The 22854-nt window shown below is 42.6% G+C and overlaps 1 protein-coding gene across 1 annotated transcript; it reads left to right on the top strand.

Annotated features, from left to right (window-relative positions):
• Positions 1–184: 184 nt before the first annotated feature.
• rhobtb4 (Rho related BTB domain containing 4) lies at positions 185–19530 on the top strand (the record flags this gene model as incomplete). Its single annotated transcript, XM_079222829.1, has 11 exons — positions 185–335; positions 6596–6797; positions 7152–7255; positions 10711–10896; positions 11228–12047; positions 12140–12359; positions 13336–13454; positions 17950–18100; positions 18391–18479; positions 18643–18748; positions 19352–19530. The coding sequence occupies exons 1-11, from the start codon at positions 307–309 to the stop codon at positions 19528–19530; spliced, it is 2205 nt and encodes a 734-aa protein (XP_079078955.1). The 5' UTR covers positions 185–306.
• Positions 19531–22854: the final 3324 nt, after the last annotated feature.

Below are 22854 nucleotides of genomic sequence, written 5' to 3'. Positions count from 1 at the left end.
AACAGAAAAGGAGGTGGCTCAGACCAGAAATATCTTTAAGCCAGCTATGTTTACATTCTACCCCAAAAGGCGTTCGATTAAAACAACAACAGCATTACATCAGGTCTGCAACAGCGAGTCGACACTTATTGAGGATTGTGAGACACTGGAGTAAGAAGGCGGCGAAGGGGAAGTGATAGGAAAGGATGTGACAGGGCAGCTGTCCTGCAGTCGAATAGCGTACTCTGTGACCACCGCGAGCACCTCTTCATTCTCCGCGCGTCTTTGTCCGGTTTGAGTGACCGGCTGAACCACCAGCAGAGTGGCATGTGGGTCAATTCCGGAACCGTCGGAAGGTAGGGACCCTGCCTGCAGCAATACAGGGTCACATGCTCCCCATGCAATTCGTGTTGCACAAAGCAATCCTCACACTGCTTGTAATACACTATACTCTAAATATTCTTAATTCATCAGCTGTATTTAAATCATGTTATGGTGGCTTTATTTGAGACAATTTCATGGATTGTTAGTCTCTCAAATCTCTATAATGCCACTGTAATAGTCTCAAAGGCTCTTATATTTGACATGTATTGCATTATTTTCGAAGAGCTTTCTGTTAATCCCACGCGTGCTGCACATACTGCTTCAGAGCATTTCGGATCAGTGTTGTAGTGCAGCGCATGGGCTTGGCACATTACGCAATACTTATCAGCGCATCATTCGGGACGGATGATATCCACCTTCCTTTTACAACACAGATGATGACAGACACCTTACCACCGCGCTGAATGTGTGTTACCTGCATTACGTTTCCGCACACACGTAAGCCAATACAATAGATGGCCTACTTTGTTATATCGGTTTCCAAAAAATATGAATGAGCCAGGTAGTTATGAATGGCTGCGCAGACAGGGAGCGCACGAGGTGCTTTTCATTGATGAGTGTCGTGATGCTACAACACGGTATTCACTGAAATAGCATGCGGATCAAAGCTGAGATAACGAGCAAAATCTTTGCGTGAGCTTGCACACACACGTACACACGACGATACTGATCATGTGGCTATGACGTCGTCATAGAGAGCATTGCGTGCAGACGGTGGTTGGTGAAGAAGCCTCTCCCTTTCACCTGGAAATTAATCAAATAATGAGTTTTTATCTGCCCGTATATGATTTCCAGATCTTAGCAATTATTCATATCTGCAAGATGTGGCTGGGTAAACAATTTGGCACACTGCTCTTCCATATTGTGCAGTATTTTGGCCGATGTATCTTTCTCCTGAAAATATGTATATTAATGGCCACTTGACTGTGGCTCAACTTTTTGCATTACTAAATATGATTTCCCATTCTGGTATGAATTACCAATTAGTTTTGGTTTTAGACTTGCTATTAGCCTATACAGGTATTTTTTCAAGGATCGAGGCTGTCGTTACGTGTAAGGTGAGATGGATCTGGGACAGAGCTGTTTATTGTCCTGGTTAGGCACTAAGCCCAACACTTTGACTATGTCAACAGCTTTGAGATAACATAGTGCTGCACTGACAAACCCGCATGAAACAGTCAGCCAGCATTATCTGGCCTGCAATGTTCTGATCCCTGGAACAGGCTGTAGTGGACAGTACCTGGGGGTAATAGACCGTGTGTCCTCCTAAATCTGGACAGCATGTTATAACATGCACCGTAGAGCTTTGGTGAGAAAAAAAAGCGTTGCACTTCTAACAATGTTCAGCTCTGCTAGTGGTATGTTTGTATTATAGTTTTATAATTAGGGTCCAGGCTATTGAAAGGCCCAGGCTTTCTAGCCCATTTTAAAAGTTTATTTTATGTTTAAATCCCATGTTACATTCTCAAAGGAGATTTAGGGCTTGGAATGTGTCTGCCAGGCAAACGTCATCCCCCTCCCTTTCGATAAAGTTGCAATAATGTTTGGGTCACTTTGCCTTGAAGTTACAGTAATTCACAATTGCTATAAATCATTTTCAGAAAAAAACACAACACACAGTATCAGAACATGATATGTATATCTGGAAAAATGTATCATTGTATTCTGAAATATCAGTATAAAATGATGTTGGCAAGCACTACACATCAAACCCAAGTATGACAAGGTGAATGAAATGATCTGTTTCACACTGTGTATTAATGCAAACACTGTATCTAAAGGTAACAATTTAGCAATATTGTTTCGCTGAAGACTTGCACTCTCAAAATGAAGTCAAAGCAGTCACATGTAATGGTCAATGGCAAAGGAATTGACAGGTTTACTTTTTATAGAAATGTCTAGAAAAGAAAACAGTTCAAATGTGTGAGAAGGTGGAAGAAGGGATAGGAGAAAAGTAATCTTGGAAGATAATGAACAGAAAAAAAAAATCTGTATTGGATCAGATAGTGAAAAGAATGAGGCCGTGAAATAGAAGCATGATAAAGAGAAACGAGTTAAGACAGCAAGAGCGATGGAGAGAAAGGGTAGGTGTAAGGAATATGGCAGAGGAGGAGGAGGAGGAGGAGGAAGAAGATGGGAGGGATAAAGGAAATTAAGGCATCTAGAGGAGCCTTCCTGTGTTTACGAAGCAACATCACAGCAGAGAGAAGAGAGGTCTTTCTCATGCAGGCTGACATGCTGCTCCCAAAGACCCTCTCATTCATTAGGATTGATGCGTACACATCGCCATCTGCCACGGTGCGCACAGTAATACCAGTACCATCTGCAGTGGGTGAGGCAAGTACATCCCGGCATGCTTGTGTGTGTGTGCATGTCTGTGCTAGCATGTGAGTCTGAGGTCTACTGTCAGCCATCCAGGGAGCCAAGCAAAGGCTACAGACCAGGTTATGTAACCAGTCTGTGCCAGCTGCGCCTGTGGCAGTCACTGTCTCAAACACACACACACACACACACACACACACGCACACACACACACACACACACACACACACACACACACACACACACACACACACACACACACACACACACACACACACACACACATTGTATTTCATGATAGCAGACTTTGACAAATATTTAGTTAGAAAATAATTAGATTGCATCGATGACTGCACATGTTGCCATCATTTCATCCAACAATTACACATGGATACTTTGAATATGTAGTCAGGCATGTGATAGTGCAAACCTCATAGCTCTGTGTTGACCCATCTATAAAGTGGGTGGTTATTGGGTCATGTTTTTTGCAAGGCTGGGTGGAGAGAGAGGAGAGGCAGGGTGGTGAACTCTAGCCCTAAGGAAGAGGACACAAAAACAGGCAGATGGGGGCTGTGGAGGGCTTTGGGATGAGCGGTGGCTCCAGTGGATTGCTAAAAGTGTTGCATAACAGAGAGAGGGAGACAGAGGGGGAAGCAAACCGGGTGTGGGAGGGCTGTCTGCTTAATGCTGCTCATTGATTGCTATCCAGAAAAGTCTGAGGTCATATGGATAGATAGATAACTTCTAAATCAAGGGGCGGAGGGAGCAGGATGTTAGATGAGAGAGAGAGAGAGAGAGAGACAAAACTGGGAAAGGACCAGATAGAGGGCGGTGGAGAGAGGTTACTAAAAGACAATGAGGGAAGTGAAGAATGGAAGAGCTGTGAGCTGGAGCGTTACATTTGAAGAATGAATACGAACAAGAAGGAGAGCAGAGGGAGTTTGTGAGCAGGTCAGAAGGTGAGGTTGAGTGGGCACAGCTGGAAACAAGAGAGACATAGATAGACAGAAGGATAAATGAAAGGATTTAGAAAAACAAAAAAAAACAATAAAGATGCCAGGAAATGTGTAATGAAGTAGAGCTTTAAGCCATCTCCTGATGAAACCCCCTCTGGTCTTAAAGCAAAGCCTTACTGAGACGCACTCTATCCAAATTATGCATGAGCTTCTTTGTCTGTCTGGTCCTCCTGCACCACGCACACGCACGCGCGCACACCGTGACATTCCAGAGTAAAAACCAAAAGGTTGGTGTTTGAATGTCACTGTGGTCTTGCCTACACCCATCAATATGTCACTGTAAGAGTCAGAAATACATGCACAGACAAAAAACTGGGGCAAAATCTAATTCTCTTTTTCAATCACACATTTTATTGTTAAAAAACAACACTTCTTTGCCCATGCAGCTTCCTTTGCGGCCTTGTTGGGAAGATGACACTGGCCAGCAGATGAAGTCTAGACATCTCTGTACAGTTCACTATAGGTCATTGGCTAGAAATGAAACCGGAGCTATGCAGCTTCTCTTTCCGCTGCTCTGCTCTCACAGTCTCCGGCTTCAGCTCATCCTTCAGTCATGCAATTACAAATTATTGTTGAAGTTGTTGAAAGCTCATACACTTTAAATATATACCTGAGAGCAGGTGCATATCTATAAAGGTCAATGGTGTGCTAGTAAACAATTGTGTTAACTGTGTTGACTGGCACGTGACCAGACTCTCGCTCGGAGCCCGATGCAGAGCCTCAGATGGAGGATGATATCTGGGAGCCGGGTACTCTTGATCCCCCTGGGAAACTGTCCACACCACCGGCAACTCCGCCTCCTGGTTACATCACTGCTCGCATCATTCCATGCCTCATAGGCCGGCCTTAAGCTCATTACCACGTGCACACACATGCACTCATGCGTGCTCACATGCCTATATGCGTACTGACTTCCAGACTCCTTTGGGTCAGTACATGATCTTAAACTGTTCCCTTGTCTCTTTTTCTCTATTCGTCTTCCGCTCTTAGAGATCCACATATTTAACGGTAGAGAGAAGCAGCAGCAAGAAAAGCTGTGATATGTTCCCCTGAGCAGCCTCGGTTATTGCTGGTCGTGCCCTTTTGATCCCAGTGGCATAACGGACTGATTCTAATGCTGGGCTGACAGTCCCTCTCTTTCTCTCTAAGACTCTAATAATCCCGCCCCTGCCTTGTTTCTCTTGCAATCCCTTTTGCTTATCTAATGTTGCATTGGAAATACTAGGAATTTACAATTCTCTGCATCCTCTCATATTGAGGATGTTACAGAATCCCTTGTAGAGTATGTTAGGTTAGGCATCGTATTTGGCTGTTCATCCCTATTTTCCTAATACAGCACGAAGAGAGCTGCTGCCATGACCATTAGGCAGATAGCTGTTAGATAAGTACAAGGTCGTGGTTACTTTTTATTGCTTCTTCTATCTTACTCCTCTACCTGTAGTTCGTGTCCCACAGGGTGTCGCAGCCAGACAGGTGGCAAGGAAAAAATTGTATTTATAGCTCTGAAAGGCACAGTTCCATCTGTTCCATATGGACCATTCAAGAACGGGCCTCTTTGACGGATACTGTTCTTCAGCTCACTTAAACAAAGGTAGGCTCTGTGTGCTGTATTTTCTGGCTGACGTGATTGGGACTACTTCTGACAGGAAAGATGCTTTTGTTGATGTTGGCATTGTAAATCATTGTCTGAGGTCTCTGTTGGGGGAGAAATACGCTCTATATTGTAGCAGTGGTATTATGAACAGGTTTGAGGTCTGTGGGGACAAGTCATGACTGATTAGCAGGGTGCACACATGGCTAATATGTCTGATAAATAGATGCCATTTTTGGCTGTTGGTCTGAAGTGTTGCACTGGCATACACCGAGCAAGCCCTTTATGAATGTTTCAGTTGCTCTATTTATGGGCAGGGTCTTTGAAATAGTTGCAAGTACGAATGGACTGATTATCTGACTTTCCGGTCTAACTGTGTGCGTGTGTGTGTGTGTGTGTGTGTGTGTGTGTGTGTGTGTGTGTGTGTGTGTGTGTGTGTGGGGGGGGGGGGGCTGCTTATTCAATACAGCATATTCTTCCAGGAATGTTTTAGAATATGGGTATTAACATGTGTTTTGACATGTCATAAATGTTTGTAAGCAGTTTATGGAAAGGGGATTTTGATAAGCTTTTCACAGGGATGTGTGGTTTTAAAAGTCAGTCAAGCTGTGTCACAAGATCACCTCTGTCTTGTCCAGAGTTGACAGGTGGTCCAACATGCAACAACACTTTTTTCCCTACTTACCGTTCTATGTAAGCCTAGAGTAAATATGTTTGAACCCAACAGATTACGCACAGCTCCCTCTAGGCTCTTGAATGACCTAAAAAGTTATTAGGAAAGCCTTTGTGAGTGATTTTATTGTCTGTCTTTTGTGCTGCCAATGTAGATGTTTCATCACTTTTGTATTATGTTTTCTGTGAAGCAAAGATGTTATCAATGCATCAAAAGGGGAACGGATAGAGGGAAAGACAGAGAAGGAGAGAAAAGGACAGTGAGCTCATGGGAAGTCTCGCTGTCTTTCTCTCCCTCTCTCTGTGCTGTTACAGAAATAGCTCTGCGGTCCCTTCATTCCTCAGCCTGCGAACCATGTGTTCTGTTGAGGAGTTTGGCAGACATGTCTGAACACTGGTCAGTGCAGCTACGGGAGCATTAACAAAGCCTCCCTAGCCTGGACTGGGCGAGAATTAGAAGCTATACTGCACCTGCAGCCAGTTGCAGTGTCAATTTTCCTGGGATGTGTTTCAATGTGATTTTAATTTCCCATGAATATTGAATTAACCTCTTTTTGTTCTCTCTCTCTCTCTCTCTCTCTCTCTCTCTCTCTCTCTCTCTCTCTCTCTCTCTCTCTCTCCTTTTCTCCAGGGCCCTCTCGATGGATATAGACACAGACTATGAGCGGCCCAATGTGGAAACTATTAAATGTGTGGTGGTAGGGGATAATGCAGTAGGCAAGACCAGGCTAATCTGTGCCCGGGCCTGCAATGCCACCCTCACACAGTATCAGCTGCTTGCCACCCACGTGCCAACCGTCTGGGCCATCGACCAGTACCGTGTATGCCAGGAGGTGGGCACACACATGCACATAAACACACAGCCAAACACAGTGTGGAAAGAGCCACACATAGACACACTCTGGTACACTGTTGGATATGGTACTCAACTAATTCTGTTCATTGTTCATATGTATCACAGGTAAAAAGTTCTCTCTTTAGGCTTCTGAAATACAACTTGATTCTAAAAACGTTGACCAAGCAATTTGACATTGTGCATTGTGCATTGTGCATTGGGCATTGTTTTATTTTAATTTTTATCCCTTCCAGAGTGATTGCATAATCCTTCAATTCCACTAAAAACACAAACATCAAAATGAAGCTATGACCGTCTGACCTGCTTACAGCGACGTGTGACTGTTTTTCAGGTTTTAGAGAGATCTCGTGATGTAGTGGATGAGGTCAGTGTGTCCCTGAGGCTATGGGACACGTTCGGGGATCATCACAAAGACAGACGATTTGCCTATGGCAGGTGAGCAGACACATGCACAGTAACAGCAACACCTTGCAACTTGTAAGGCCTTGACACAATTTATTTGAGCTAATATGCGACTAAATTAATTGCTGGACGATTCAGGAGAAAGCAACCTACAGTGAGAATGCAACTTGCCTGTCACACACACACGTAAAAATGCCCACATAACATTTACTTAACCAAAAGTTGTTATTTTTGTGTGTAATCCAAAGCCACGCTTTTTAGTTGAACTCTGCTCTCAAGCTGTTACATCCTTCCTCCACCAGACATGATTGGATCATCGCTCTATCCTCTTACGTCCCTTATCAAAGCTGCTTTATTGGCATGAAATGCAACAGTATTTCTTGCCAAAGCAAAATCGGCAAATACCAATTGAAACGAACGTGACCCAACTTGACCACATGACAGTAACACAGAAACGTGAAGATACATTTCATTAGATGAGTTCTATATACATATAGTATAAACAAATAATTAGTTTTGCCACATATTTATCTCAACACAATCATTTGGGGTTTTCTTTTACAACACAATGCTGAAACATTTGTCACCATCTACATTTCATCTATTTTATACTTATCTTTTATCATTGAATATCTCTTACATTCACGGCATTACGTCATAGGCCATAGCCAGATACAAACATGCACACACACGTGCATGTACACACCACACCTGGCAATCTCTGAGTTCTCTCAAGGGTGGGTGGATGCACTTTGTGTAACTTGTCCCCCTGTCACCTTTTGGCAAGTGTGTCTGCGTGACAGGTTGTGTGTAGTTCAGTTTGAGGCTCAAATTCCCTTCTGCTGTGTTCTTCCACTCCCTCAGTGTCTGTACATTTGTACATTGATCTGCTTCTGTTTGTGTATGTTTTGGTGTGTGTGTGTGCATGTCCTGTATGCTTTGTCAGCCTGCAGTCAGCTGATTAGACACAGTGCCAGCTCAGCTGTTTTCTGCCCGCCTGCCTCCTTGGCGTCAGGCATCAACCTCCTCCTCTTCCTCCTCCTCCTCCTCCAGCCATGTTCATCCACCCGTTCATCTAGGCCATGCCCTCTCCTTCAACTTGCTCCCAGACTCTCCTCTGCCTCACCTCCCCTCTCCCCCATCTCCCTTATTACCCTGGAACTCAACTTCCATCATTAGCCTCCTCTATACCCTTGAAAATGTGCTGCTCCTAAACCCTCCCCACACCTTTCTCCACTCTGAAACCTTTTGTTGATATGAAAACTCAAAACATCACATTGTTAGACAATACCCAGACTATCACATGCTTTTGTGCGGAGAGGAACTTTCTGGTTGTGAAAACAATCTCAGTCTGGAAATAGGCTAAGCCAAACTTAACCTGAGACAACTTCAACGTTTACATCTCTGCTGTGTTTGTTCGTGTGTCTATGTATGTTTCTCTTTTTACATCGTCTGGCAGCTTATGACCTTTGTAGTTTGGATCCACACACACACACACACACACACACACACACACACACACACACACACACACACACACACACACACACACACACACACACACACACACACACACACACACACACACACAGCACACACACTAAATAACCAGTCACTGGAAGTATTTATTATGCATTCGTGCTGGTGGTAAATTGTGATAGACTTGCATGTGCTTTCTCATTCAGACAAACCTATATGTACATATACACACATTGTTGACCTGCAGATTGAATCTGGCTCTGCATGCAAAGCATCAGTACGGATGGATTAATCTGGTACTAGATTTTCCTTACTTTACCTTAATTCTCTGCTTTTGAAAGATTGATCAAGATTGGACAGGTTTAAAATGTTTCTTGGGCTCATATTTTGGCACAGTGTTGTACTAACATAAAGGTATACTGGCACAAACTGTGGCAGTAAAGCCTAGGTTGTACACAAATCCTTTAGACACAAAGAACAAAGGCTACACATAACATGACCTCAAACAGACTAAACCATGGTAATGATCCATTGACAAAGTGCTAATGGGTGGTACTGTGTGTGTGTGTGTGTGTGTGTGTGTGTGTGTGTGTGTGTGTGTGTGTGTGTGTCTGTGTGAGAGAGCGAGAGAGATGTTATGCAATACTTTGGTAGTGTGTCCTTTTGAGTAGGAGCTTTTCACAGATTACATGAGTGAGAGTAAAATTGGACTATGGAACCTGTCTCACTATGACATTTAGAAAATATCTGATATAGTGTTGTGTAACTCAATTTGTCACTCAGGTGCATGTTTGTAATGCAAATTAAGTTTTTTTTATTAAACATCTTCAAGGACGCTTCCTTTGCTAAAGATTTTTAAACGCTTGAAACTGTTGAATCTTATTCCAAACAGGTGGAATTACCTATCTTTGCTGGAGTTTTTACCTGATTTGCACAAAGTAAAGTCAATATTATAAAAGTTCATGAATAAACAAGCAGATACGCTAGATTTTTTTCTAGAGTAGCGTGGCCTTTGTCTATTCAGTAAATAGGCCATGTTCGCTGTAGCACAGGAGGGAAAGAGTTTATGTTGTGTGTGATGCTGCTCTCAAGTTCAGGATGTGGTTTAGCACCTAATTTCCTCTTGTGTATTCCGAATACCTGACGAACGTCAAAAACAGGACTATATATATTTAATTATCTGCAGACTATCAATGATGGTTAATGTGGTATGTAAATTACAAAAGTGATACGAATGCAAAATAGGCCTGGTATTGTGCTGCTGGGGTCCAGAGCCCTGTGTTGTTGTGTTGTTTTAAGAAGTAGATCATTTAGGAATTATAGATTCTTGTATGGTAATCATTGTACTGGTTCTAAATGATCCGTCTCACTGACAGAGCTTGATTTTACATTACCTAGAAACAGGCACGCATGTGTAAACATGCCACAGGCGTGCGTATCAGCACCAGATTATAGCTGTAAGTGCTGCTGTGTGCTTGCTCAAACACATTGGTTGAGGAAATTAATTTGTCTATGTATCCTGATCTATTTTTAGCCTTCTCTTTGTAGTCCATGTAGCTTTGGAGGGCTTAGGGATATTTACGTAAGAGAGAGAAAGAGAACGAGAGAGATGGGCCACACAGATCACCAGCCCAGAGGCCCCGACAAACTCACGCACACACACAGTCCCACCCACCCACACACATGCGTCTTGTGACCCCAGCTTTCTTGATGACACTGTTGATGCTCCCACAATGCCTTGCAGCAGTTGAACAAGCTTCTTCTATACACATATCACACACGTTTTAACAAGATGTTCAGTGACTCAGTACTGACCCCTTTTTTCTTTCTTTCTTTTCTGTCTCCTTTACTCCATCAAAGGCCATATGTCTTCGCTCTGTTGAAATCTCTTGCTCATGACACAACAAATCAGCTCCCCCTTGCCATCCTTTTTTCCATCTTATCAATGATCTCTGTTAGATTATAAGTACATGAAATGAAGACTTTTTCTACCTCTCCTCTCCCTGTAGGTCTGACGTAGTGGTGCTTTGCTTCTCTCTGGCTAATCCCAATTCCCTGCGCCACGTACGCACCATGTGGTTCCCGGAAATCAAGCACTTTTGTCCCCGGACACCCATCATTCTGGTTGGCTGCCAGCTGGACCTGCGCTATGCCGACCTTGATGCAGTTAACCGTGCGCGGCGACCCCTAGCCAAGTGAGACGCCTTCTTAACAGACAAATTCAGATAAAACATGCGCTCCGGTGGCTCCAGTTTATCAATAATAAGTATTATCAGCATGACAGTAACTGAATCACCATTCATTAACTTTAATCCCAATTGTTCAATCATAAAAGTATGTAATAGGATTAGTAGTAAAATGAAAGTAGAAATACATGTTGTTAAAATGAGTTCTCAGATGAAGACATCTCAAATTGTGTAAAAGATTCTCAACTTCCTGCTTCCCTTTTACTTGTACTTGTACTTACACTTACATCTTTATCTGAACACTGTCATCTTGACATCTTTATTTCTTCCTGTCCCACAGACCAATCAAATCTACCGATATCCTTCCCCCAGAGAGAGGCCACGAAGTGGCAAAGGAACTTGGGATTCCCTATTATGAGACCAGCATTGTCGCCCAGTTTGGAGTCAAAGATGTCTTTGACAATGCCATCCGAGCCGCCCTCATCTCCCGTCGTCACCTGCAGTTCTGGAAGTCCCACCTGAAAAAGGTCCAGAGGCCTTTTCTCCAGGCCCCCTTCTTGCCTCCTCGTCCGCCTCGCCCCATCGTGGGCATTCCAGACCCACCTCCCACAGATGGCGAGGGCCCTGATTCTCTTTTCTGCCAGCCACTGTGTACAGATGTTCTTTTCCTTCTGCACGGTGGTGCCACTCGCGTATTTGCACACAAAGTATATCTGGCAACATCCTGCTCTAAGTTCTATGACCTCTTCACCCTTGATATTGGTGGATCATGCACAGGGCCATGGGGGGAGGAGCAGGAGAGCAAGGACAACTTTGAGAGTGGAGAGGAAGATGAGCAGAGCAGAAGAGGAGCCAAGGAGCAAGCTGGGCGCACTAAGAGCCTGGACATTGATAAAGACGCGGTAGATGGAGGAGTGCGGGGCCTAAATCGACCCCAGCTGCTCCAGCAGGGCTCCCTGAGGACTTCCCAGAGTGATAATGCGCTCCCCTCTCGAGCCCACTACTCCCTGGGAGCACTGGGGACTGGGCGAGCACTTTCAGGATGGGGAAGGGGGTTCCTGAGCGTGTGTCTGGAGCATGTTGATGATCCTATGACGGGACGACCACGACTCATGACTGTGGTCGCCATGGATGCGCTTATACAGGAAGAACCATTTAAGGTGATGACTTTAAAGCAACAAGATTTCAAAAACATATTCTTACATCATTGTGCAATATGTGTATTTGACTTCTGAATTTGTTCTGGTTTCAGGCAGTGCTTCAGTACCTCTACACGGGCAGTCTGGACGAGGGCCGAGGGGATCTGATGCAGGTGGCCACCATCGCAGAGCTGCTTGAGGTGTTTGACCTGCGGATGATGGTAGCAAATGTTCTCAACAGAGAGAGCTTCATGAACCAGGAGATCACCAAGGCTTTCCACGTCCGCAGAGCCAACCGCATCAAGGAGTGTCTCAATAAAGGCACCTTTGCTGGTAAACCAATGTGCCAACCCCAACTTTCAGTTGCATTGGTGTTATTGTAGATGTCTTCCACACATGCACCAGTAGGTGTTTGTCTGTAGGTGTGTGCATGTGTGTGAGAGTGTGAGTAGTGGAGGATTATGAAAAGCTGATGAGGAGAATGCGCAAGAAAGACATTAAATACTTAGCTAATGTCCAGCATTCTTTCTCAGTCTCTGGAAAAGTACACTCTGTGTACATTTTGATCACATATTTGCCATTGAATACTTGGCAACGAAGATGCATTGTATATGTTGTGGTTTCTGAAGTCCTTTTCAAGTCATCAGGTGATTTGTCTTTTGTTCACTCACGTGTACTTCCTGTGTGTTCCTGGTGTTGTGTGCTCTCCCAAGCTGTTATGTATGCATGTTGTCACAGCATTTGCAGCCAGAGCCAGACATCAGCTGTCTCTGAACAAAGCCTGTCTCACATTCACTTCTCTCTACTACTCTGTTGTCTTCATGGTTTTAGCAACGGGAAGATCTATATAAAGTGCTTATAAGATATTATATTGATACATTTTGCAGGAATAACTGTATTATCATATCTGCTTCATCCCAGTTATTACTCCAGGATTGTTTTTAAGACAAATGAAATCCTTTGCTTCCCGATTTAGCCCATTACAACAATACTACACTAATATAGTTGCTGTGTTCCTTATCAACACTTTCTCTACCAAAGCTCTAGTCCAGATTCCACACAGGATTTACTCCATGACCTACTGCCCTGCATCTGCTCTCCTTCCCTTACTCTGTGTCAAAGGCTGTTCTGCCCTTCTGTCAATTTATCTCTCTGTCTGTCTACCTGTGTCTATGTTTCTGTGTATGTCTGTCTGTCTGGCCTTCTGCCTGTGTGTCTGGACGTCTGCCTTGTCTGTCTTTCCCCCTCTGTAGCTTGGGCTTCTGTGGCACTCCAAGAGATGAATGCTCTTTTCCCACCCCGGTTTTAGATGTGGTGTTTCGACTGGACGATGGCTGCCTCCCGGCCCACAAGCCCCTGCTCATCTCCAGCTGCAGCTGGATGACTGCCATGTTCAGAGGCTCTTTCATGGAAAGCTACATTGAGGAGGTGAGTTCAGACATACTGAGATAATCTTTAGGATGGAGTCACCTTTAAGTTTTGAGCAGGGATTTAGTTTCTGTGTCCTCAATCTTAGGAAGGTAAGTCAGGTCAGCCTTTTAGAGGCAACCTAACATACTCCTGTTCCAAACAACAGCAGCAACAACTGATAAAAGAAGCGAGTCAGCAAAGGTTACCAGGTCGCTAGGATAAGATGTATTACTTGGACGATGTCTTAATCTCCTGACATTGTAAATCCTGCAAATGTGTGTCTTGTTCTCATTAAATGTTTTTATGTGAAGGTGTACAGCTCTGCATGCCTGAGGCCTTTTATCAGATTGACCTACAAACCTTTGTTTCACCTGAAAATGTGGTTGAAACTCTGCAATTACAAGATTCCTGGAGGCCTTGCCCACATAATGAGCACATATCGAATGAAAATGTACTTGTACCACTTGGACTTGGGACCATTTTGGACTCAAGTCGCATTTAAGTCTTACACACAGCGTCTTGAGACCTCTCAAACTCTGGGTTTGAGAGGTTCGGTGTCTGTGTTAAGTTACAGTAGCTAATAAGCTATCATTAGTGTACGCAGTGTAATTGTGCAATATGTTGGTGAAAAATAGGTTATGGTTATTATTGCATACCTAATAATGTTAGTGTTCTATTTTTTCATATTGCATTGATATAGCCTGTTTTAAAGTGATTCAATATCGAACAATTAATCAATGCTGACACTGTGTGCCAATAGATAAAGGAGTGATGATAATGCAGTAGCCCTGCTTGACTTGGCCCCTTAAAGATTTGAGACTTAACTTGCTAAAAACGTGTGAGTGTCTCTAACACACAGATATACTTTTTTCTCACTGTGATAGCAGAATTAGGATGTTTGACTAACCGGTCTTAGTACTCAAAGTAAACCCAGAAGAGTCCCTCTTTTGAGGTCAGCATTCTCCAAGTGGTGGGTCTTGTTACTTCAGGTGTGCTCTCTCTCGTCTGAGGTTCAGCTTCTGGATGCTTGGTGCTTCTCAGTGCATGTGCAGCGGACTTGACCCAATCAGAGAGGAAGTTCATGCCTCCGTCTGTCTTTTAAGTCGCCTCTCTCTGGACTGTGTTGCCGAACCAGATCCTCTGGGGTATGATTACTTTCACGGTCAGCTGGGTTAGGTTACATAGATTCAGGCCCTCAGAAGGATTGGAAGTAATCAGAGAGGGACAGACAAGGAATACAGATGTTGTGTATCCAGTGTAGGTGTAAAGCTCAATGTTATAGAAGACATGTTAGAAGAAAACTAAACCATTTAGTTTTTTTTGGTATTTCCATGTGGATTTTATTCCAGAACACACCATGTGAGTGGGTGTGAAAAAAAGACATTGCAGCTATTGTGGACGGTGGTGAGCACAGGACATCAGCATCACTGAGGGGGCACAGTGTTTGGTGCTGATGGGCTGCCTGTGTCTATGGTTACTCTAAATGGTTCATGTTAGTGGCTATTGTGGCATTGTTTATGGCATGGAGCTGGCACAGCATACAAGGCAGGTGCGCTGGAGACAAAGACTCAAAGGCTGACTGCACAATGAAACTGGAGTGTTAATGAGAGTGTATAGAGTATATTTGCTTGTAAATGTCCCACATTTTTATTTTGGTATTATTATTATTAAATAGGATTTTATATGCAAATGGAAAGCTGCCCATTGCCAGATTGTCTGCTGTCTTAAATGATGTATTTCCTCCTTTAACAGGCAAATATATGAAGTGTTGATAATGCACAGATTACAGAATTGCCATGACATTGACTCACAATATATCGTATTCACCTTGAGGCACACTTCTTCACGGATAAATGCTATTTTGAAAAGCAGTGTCAGTAGTTGTTAGCAGAAATGCTTACTAAAACACTTCCCACTGGTCTTTTGTAGAAGCAGAGCATTTAGAGCAGTTTCAACAAATTCAACAACTTTGACACAGCTGACGTTCCAGTTCTCTCCAGTTACTTGAAAAGAGAATCCATGCTGGAGAAAGTATTAAGACATGTGGATGTTGGAGATTTACAAAAAAAAAGTGAAAAATCTATCTCAGAAGATAAGTCTATGACTCATTTACTCAGTTTTTATACAGGGCAATATTATTAGACGTATCCAAAATAAACCAAATTGTTGATTTTCACAAAATGTATCAAGTTACATGAGTGTACAAGAAAATGTAACAGTTAATGGGTTAAGTTTATGAACAGAATATATCATCATATTATCTTATTGCATCTGTTCTCTTAGGTTTGGGAAGATCATTATGTAAATATATTATATGAAAATTCATTGAACCTGGAACTATAACTGTGAGAGTAGCGTGTGTTCAGCCCGTGTGGTTCTAGTTCCATGCTCACATCACACATCTCAGTATTTTTAGATTCACACATTTCAGTGGCGATGCTGTTTTGCGATAACATGACTAGTTCAGTGCAGAAAAGCATTAAGACATGTGTTTCGACTTAATTTATGATCATTATCAGAATTATTACTTTTAGCGTTATTGGTTTTATCAACATTATAGACACCTTACACAATGAGAATGTTTGTGAAAAACTTCATGAACCATTTGTCATGGTTAAAATCTAAGGTGTAATAGTCAAAAACTAGCAATCAAAAGGCGGGTTTGGTGTCTGTGTCAGCTGTTATATATCTTACTGCTAAGTGTGTTGTGGTGGTCCACCCCTGATTTATGCTCTAGGTGTGTACACTATTTGCATCCCAGTGGAGTATTTCCAGTTAAGAAGTCTGTAAAGAGTAGCACACACATTTAACAGTAAATCATGTCCTTTTTTTCACTGCAGAGGAAGAATGACATCAAGTTTCGTACTCTTTCTCTTTAACTCTGTACCTGATCTGTGGTGGTGGCTGTATGATTCACTGCTGTTCTCTCACCCACACATTATTTTGAGTTTCTAAATTATTTTACACTCATTTCGTCTTTAAATTTGTGAGGCCTTTTTAATCCCTTCAAGGACTGATTTACTGTATCTCATTTACACCCTTTTTCTTTTCCTTTTTATTATTAGATTTCATCATTGTTTTTCTCTCCGAGCGGAATATTTATTTATTTGCACAAATACATGTACAAAACATATACAAATGTTACATTTGAACATTGTTCAAAAGAGGTTAGAAATGCAAAATGGCTCTTGAAGACACCTCTATTATTCGATATTAATTATCAAACTTGAAAAGAGGAGAACAGATAAAAAAAGAAGAAACACAAATTTAATAATCCAGTTTCCGTAGAAGTTATACAAATATTGATAAAAAATGCAAGTTAAGATACAATACAATAAAATCCAGGAAGTGTTATAAAACCGGGCTAATTAAAGTCCTTTATGGGTTTATAATAATTTAAACGTGTGCTAAACTATTTATTGAGCTCTTGGACTGCAGAATGAGGGGACAAAATAACATGTGTCAGAACAGCTGATGGGTCTTTTCCATTCTGTGGATGTGTCCACTCATTAATGCTTCCTGGCCCCAGCTGGGGCTTCAGGTTCTGGAGACCACCCTAGTCTTGGTGTTGTAATATTTCAGCTGTAACGAGAGGTCGCGCCCAGCTGACATTCTCCTAATTGGCCAGGGTAGTGGAAGTCGAAGAGCATCTCAGTGGGTACGCTCGGAGAGCTCCTGGAGGGGGCAGGTCATCACTCTCCTGCCTTTCTTTGGTCCTTCCTGGGCTTAAACGGTATCACCTGTCACTGACTTTCTCTTTGCTCCTTTGTCCGACTCTCAGTAATTAGGACCATAAAAAGGTCTTGCTCTTTTTATTAATTTATGTATATAACTGTTTTATAAGTGTGTTAGTGGGCTACACTGAGCAGCATGGCCAGTGCCTTTTGGAGCTAAGGTCTGATTGATTCTATGGCGACATCTAGAGGTCATTGCAAGTGGTTGTTTTTTATAATGGACGTTTCTGCACTTTTGCCCCACCAACAAGCTATATGTTGTTTGACCCTAATAATACAATCATGTTTAGCTGTACATGTCTGGAGTGGTCCGGGCATCACCAATAGTAACATACATTATGTTCATATATTATTGTAATTCATTTTAAGAGCATAATCTTTCTCAGGAGAACATTAATAGTCAGTCTGAGTGTCTCATTTGTGAAAAGGGTCTGATAGGGTTGCCTGTGTTTGGGCCTTAAGCTATAGCCATATTGCTCACATCACTAGCCCCCAGACAGTGCTTTCATCTGAGCCTCGATCAAAAAGACTGCTACCAGAACAGCACGTCCTCTGCCCTTTACCTCCAAATACACTCTGCACTGCTTTTTTTGCATCCACCCCATTTCTAGCCATTATGCTAACACTAAGTATATACTTGCCAACATATCATTTTGTCTTAAATTCTCATGAAAATGAGTGTCTATATTTGTATCCATTAATTTCCACATTGATTTTCTGCCCTTCTTTACTCATGTTTTTTTGTTTTGTTTTGTTTCTCCGATCTGGACATTTTCCAGGTATCCATTCCTAACACCAGTGCAGCCTGTATGCACGGGGTGTTGGAGTTCCTGTACTGCGGTCTGCTGACACCCTCTGCTGGTCTGGAGCCCATGGAACTTATTATTCTCTCCAACCGTCTGTGTTTGCCACGCCTTGTTGCCCTCACAGGTAAAGACTCTGTAGAGTGAGAAATGTTGCAAAGAAAACCACTTACTTGAGTGTCTTCTTTTGAATATATGTTGCAGAATATGGTTTTGATCAAGCTTTATCAGGCATAAACTACTTTTTCATCAATGACTCAAAAGATGTTAGATGCAGTGAGTTGTTGCTCGTTGCAGACTGCCAGACAGACTAATGATTTATGACTAAGAGATAACTAGGATATGTGTCAGCCCATGTCTGTAGTGCATGTAAACATGTAATATTGACATTATTGTGTGCATTGTATTCATCTCCAGAGCAGCATGCTGTGGACGACCTTCTACAGTTGGCAGCAAAAGGAGGTGACATTGATGGACAAGTGTTGGCTTACCTCGAGCTCGCACAGGTATGTCTTTGCAAAACTGTTCTTTAAATAATCAATTTGTAATTTACAAATAAAAAATTGTACATTGTGTTTTTTTTCTCAATTATCTCACCCTGAAACGTTTAAAGGCCTCTTCTCTCACAGCTGTAGTAACGTATTTCTCTGTTTTTTTGTTTGTTTACAGTTCCACAATGCCAAGCAACTATCAGCTTGGTGTCTTCATCACATCTGCACCCATTACAATAGCATCTGCCGCAAGTTTCCCAAAGAAATGAAGGTCATGTCTGCAGGTACAGGCACCTCGCCTCTCTTGGTCCTGATGATCTGCCTCTCCCAAACCCCTTTCACACATACAGCTTTCACTTCAGTAAAACTCCTACAAAGTTGACTTTGTAGGAGCTTGTTTGAACAGAAGTAAGTTTTCTGGGTTAAGCACACTGCAAAGGAATTATAGCATGCCGTGACTTGTTCCTAGCAAGCATTTGATTTGAGTGGGAGAGATAACATTTTTGTCTGGGAAAAAAACCCTGACGCAAGGAAGCTAAAAATATAGTAGGAGAAACACACGAGCCCCACATGAGCATAGCAAACAACATCTGTCTGTCTGTCTTGCAATATCCATCCATGTTTCATGAAGGTGTTAATACATTTTACACTCATTTTATAAAGAGTCGGTTGTCATGGGACCATGGGGAAGCCCAACACCTTTACATTGCTGTTAGTTGTTTCCTTATTTCCTTATTATTATTCTTTCACTCACTTACTGTGCACCAATAAATGTTGATTTTTCCTTTTTCTTTTTCAGTGCGTATCTGAATTGAGACCTGAAATCTTCCCTATCTTTTTTTTTAAAGTCCCTTTTTCTGTCCATATCTTTGTCCCTCTCTCTGTAGAAAACCAGAAGCACTTTGAGAAGCAGCGCTGGCCTCCTGTGTGGTTCCTAAAAGAGGAGGACCGCTATCTGCGCTCTCAGAAGGAGCGTGAGCGTGAGGAGGAGATCTTACGCAAGCAACACACCAAACGGGGTTGGTGTTTCTGGAAGCACCCGTCGTCCTCTCCGCACGTCTCCTAGAGGGTTTCCTGCATCAACATCTTCATCCAGACCTGGGTCATCCAGGATAACTAAACAGCCCCCCACCCCACCCCGTAACTCATACAGTGGAGGTCAATATTGAACCCTCTATTATCAGTAGATAAATTACTCTGAGTGCTACTATGCCTGAATGTCAGCATGTTTGAGGGAATGTATGTGCCTCTTTATAATTGTGGGTGACTTCATGAGTGCATTGTGGTCTTGCTTCTCTCACAAGTGTGTACTTAACTGAAGGTTATGTGCATACTGTAGATGTGTGAGTGTATGTTTTCAGTTGGCATGATTGAGTGATGCTTCCGAGTTGAGTGCTTCCCAGACGCCCTGATCTACAAGGGCCTGCAGTGTTGCAGTGCAGCCGCTTGTCCCCTACACAAGAGCTCTGTCCCTCCACCAGCACTCACAGTGTCCCAGCTTTTGAGTGATTGGACTGGGAGCAAGGGCTCTCTATTTATCTCAGTCTCCTACCTTCACATTGACCTTAATGACTATTACTCATTGACCACTGCAGCTCCTCTCGGGGAGCTCACCTCTGCCTTCACCTCTACGTAGACTGTTAGTTTGCACACACAGACTGGTTCAAAAGATCCACCCCCCTAAAGCCAGCACTGGATTCCCAGGAACTGACACATAGCAATGTAATTATTATTTTGATATTATTTGACCTTTTTACATATTTTTGCTTATCAGGGTCAATGGCGCACACTTATCCCAGGACGTGTTGAGAACCTTGATGCCATTGCAACAATAGGACTGTTCTAGAGCCCAGGTTTGGGTGCAAGGACAACCAATTGTTAAGCAAGGTGGGATACTCTAGTCAGAAGATCATTGCTATTAGCCTTCAGTCTAGTCCTGAAGTGGCCCTTTGTGTCCATCATCAACCCCTGCACTTCAAAACCCCCTTCTCCTGCACATCACGCGTGCAAAAGAAAGCAGAAGACAAGCTCTCCTTGATGCACCTCAGAGACATTCAAAGTGACCACTCTATAGCAATGATGGGAGTAAAGAGGGCTAGCCTTACTTGATACCTCTGCCATTGAGGAATGATGGATGCAGCATTAAACAAATGCGCTTGTTACGTCCATGACCACTTGGTTATGTCAAAGCACCTCAGCCAGCCTGCCTTTACACCCCTACACCACTAGGGGCAGCACTGCTCAGGGCCCTGGCACTAACCCTCACACAAACTAACATTAGTTTTTGTGCCTGTAATTGCTTCACTTTAGTTTCAGTTATTAAGATCAGTATAACTGAAGTCCTTACAGTGTTATAAGAAAGCTAAAGCACAGGGTTTTAGTGCATTTAAAAACAGACAGTCACTGACTATGGATGTTCACCTAATTCTAGATACCAAAGCTATGATTCCTTTTATCTCTTTCTTCCTCACTTTCGGAATGTCTTCTTCCTTGCTTCTTTTATTGGCAAGAGGGGACTGAGGAGAAAAGAGAAAGTGGCTCATGGGAGAAGTAGGCAGTGTGATATGGGATTTTCTCCTGGTGGTGTCTGTGGTGTCGGAAGAATACTGCTGTCAATGCTGGACATTGCCTTCCATTCCTTTTGCTGGAATTGAACATGGTGCTTAAGTCACAATGAGACAGTGTCCACATGAACACACAGACACACTAGCTATGTTATGTTCACAGTTAAGCGTCTGTCTAGTTGTTTAGTGTTTACCTGCAATGAACGTGCAGAATATTGATGATGGTATTCAAATTTGACACTTTTTTTTTAAATTTAATTATTTTGCTCTGTATAAAAGTAACAGTCTGTAAGAGGAAGGAGGTCACTGATTTTAGCATGTGTAGGTTTCTGCCTTTACAAACAGTGCTTACAACTTTGAAATGTCTTTAACTACGTTTGAATTGAAAAACAGTGTGATCTGTTATGCCTCCTTGTTAACCAGGACAATTTCCTTAGATGAAGAATTTGCAGTTGTCTGAGTGTCTGAGTGTTGTCTCAAAGGAACTGCATATGAGAGCGAATCTGATTTTCTCGTTGAGGGTGCTAATTTCTTTGGGCTTTAGCACTGAATGAGAAAACAAGACTGAGTTTCTATTTGCATGCATATTTCTATTTGTGGGTTTGCACCCCTTAGCTTTCCCCAGACCCAACTATAGGAGACAGATGGATTGAATGAGACATGTGGTGCGTTCTGCCCTTCTCAATGGGGTTAAAGTCATTGTCGGTTACTGAAATAGAAGTCAGACAGGATATCACGAGACCCAAGTGAGAATTGAGGTGATTCCTCTCTGAAAAGAGTGAAAGTGGGAAAAAAAAGTGAACAAGTCTCAGTCAGCATTAAATGCAACCTACATAATTTGGAATTACTCCACGGATATTTCAAACTTATCCCAGTGCAGTGCTTTGGGAATTTTTAAATGAAACCTAAAGAGGAAAAAGTTGGACTTTTCGATGGACTTCCATGGCCTCCTTTTGGCTCCCTATAGAAGGGGTGGCTATTATATTTGTCTTATTGATGGTTGGTATGACTCATTAAGCCTCTTCTCTTGGTCTGTGTGCCTTATAGTTGGATAAAACTGAAAAAACCAGCAGCATCGTTCCAACCTGCAGTGGTGGACACGATAATGTTAGAATGGATTGATTGGTTGCTTTCTGCACTCTCAGCCATTATCCTTCTTGGGGGGATTTTTGAGCCAACTGTAGTCATGCCTGATGAGAATCGTAAAGCCTGCTGCTTGTTTTTAAGCAGACAAATACACTTAAATGAAACTCTCTTTAGAGTCTAGTACAGTTGGTTGGTCAAAACCTATGGCCTTTGGTCAGAATGTTTTCTAGACTGGTAATTATTTGTATGTAGAAGGACTCTCCCCTGACCAGGTGATTGAGAGGAAGCGATTAAATAGAGTAGCAGGTTGATTCCTGTCTGGTAACTTTAAAACCACTGACTTTGAGAAAGCAAAGCTTTTTGATGAGCCTTTGTGCTGGGGAAGTGCAACCACTTTTGTAATGTGGTTAATTTGCATGGTGGCCTCACTTGTTAGAATGTTGAAATGCACTTTCTTCCTTTTTGTGTGTCTACGACTATACCTGTCTGTGCTTAGCATGAATTGTTCCTTATGTAAGATTGTTATTTTGAACCTGATGATTGTAGCACGATATTTCCACTTCTTCAGTCTTTCAGAATTCCCCACAACTTGCTCAGTGAGAAGCTGAATAACATAACTTGTTCAGCTTCTTGGTTAACATCTAGTTGGCTCTGAACCACACAGCAGCTCTTTTCGTGCTACGTGGCTTTATGCACAACTTTTACTAAGTAAGCTCAACACAGCTCAAGGTAGCATCACT

The sequence above is a fragment of the Taurulus bubalis genome (genome assembly GCF_910589615.1).
Source record: "Taurulus bubalis genome assembly, chromosome: 8".
Classification (NCBI taxonomy): domain Eukaryota; kingdom Metazoa; phylum Chordata; class Actinopteri; order Perciformes; family Cottidae; genus Taurulus; species Taurulus bubalis.
The sequence above is the reverse complement of the archived record's forward strand: the minus strand, read 5'-3'. Positions and strand labels throughout refer to the sequence as shown.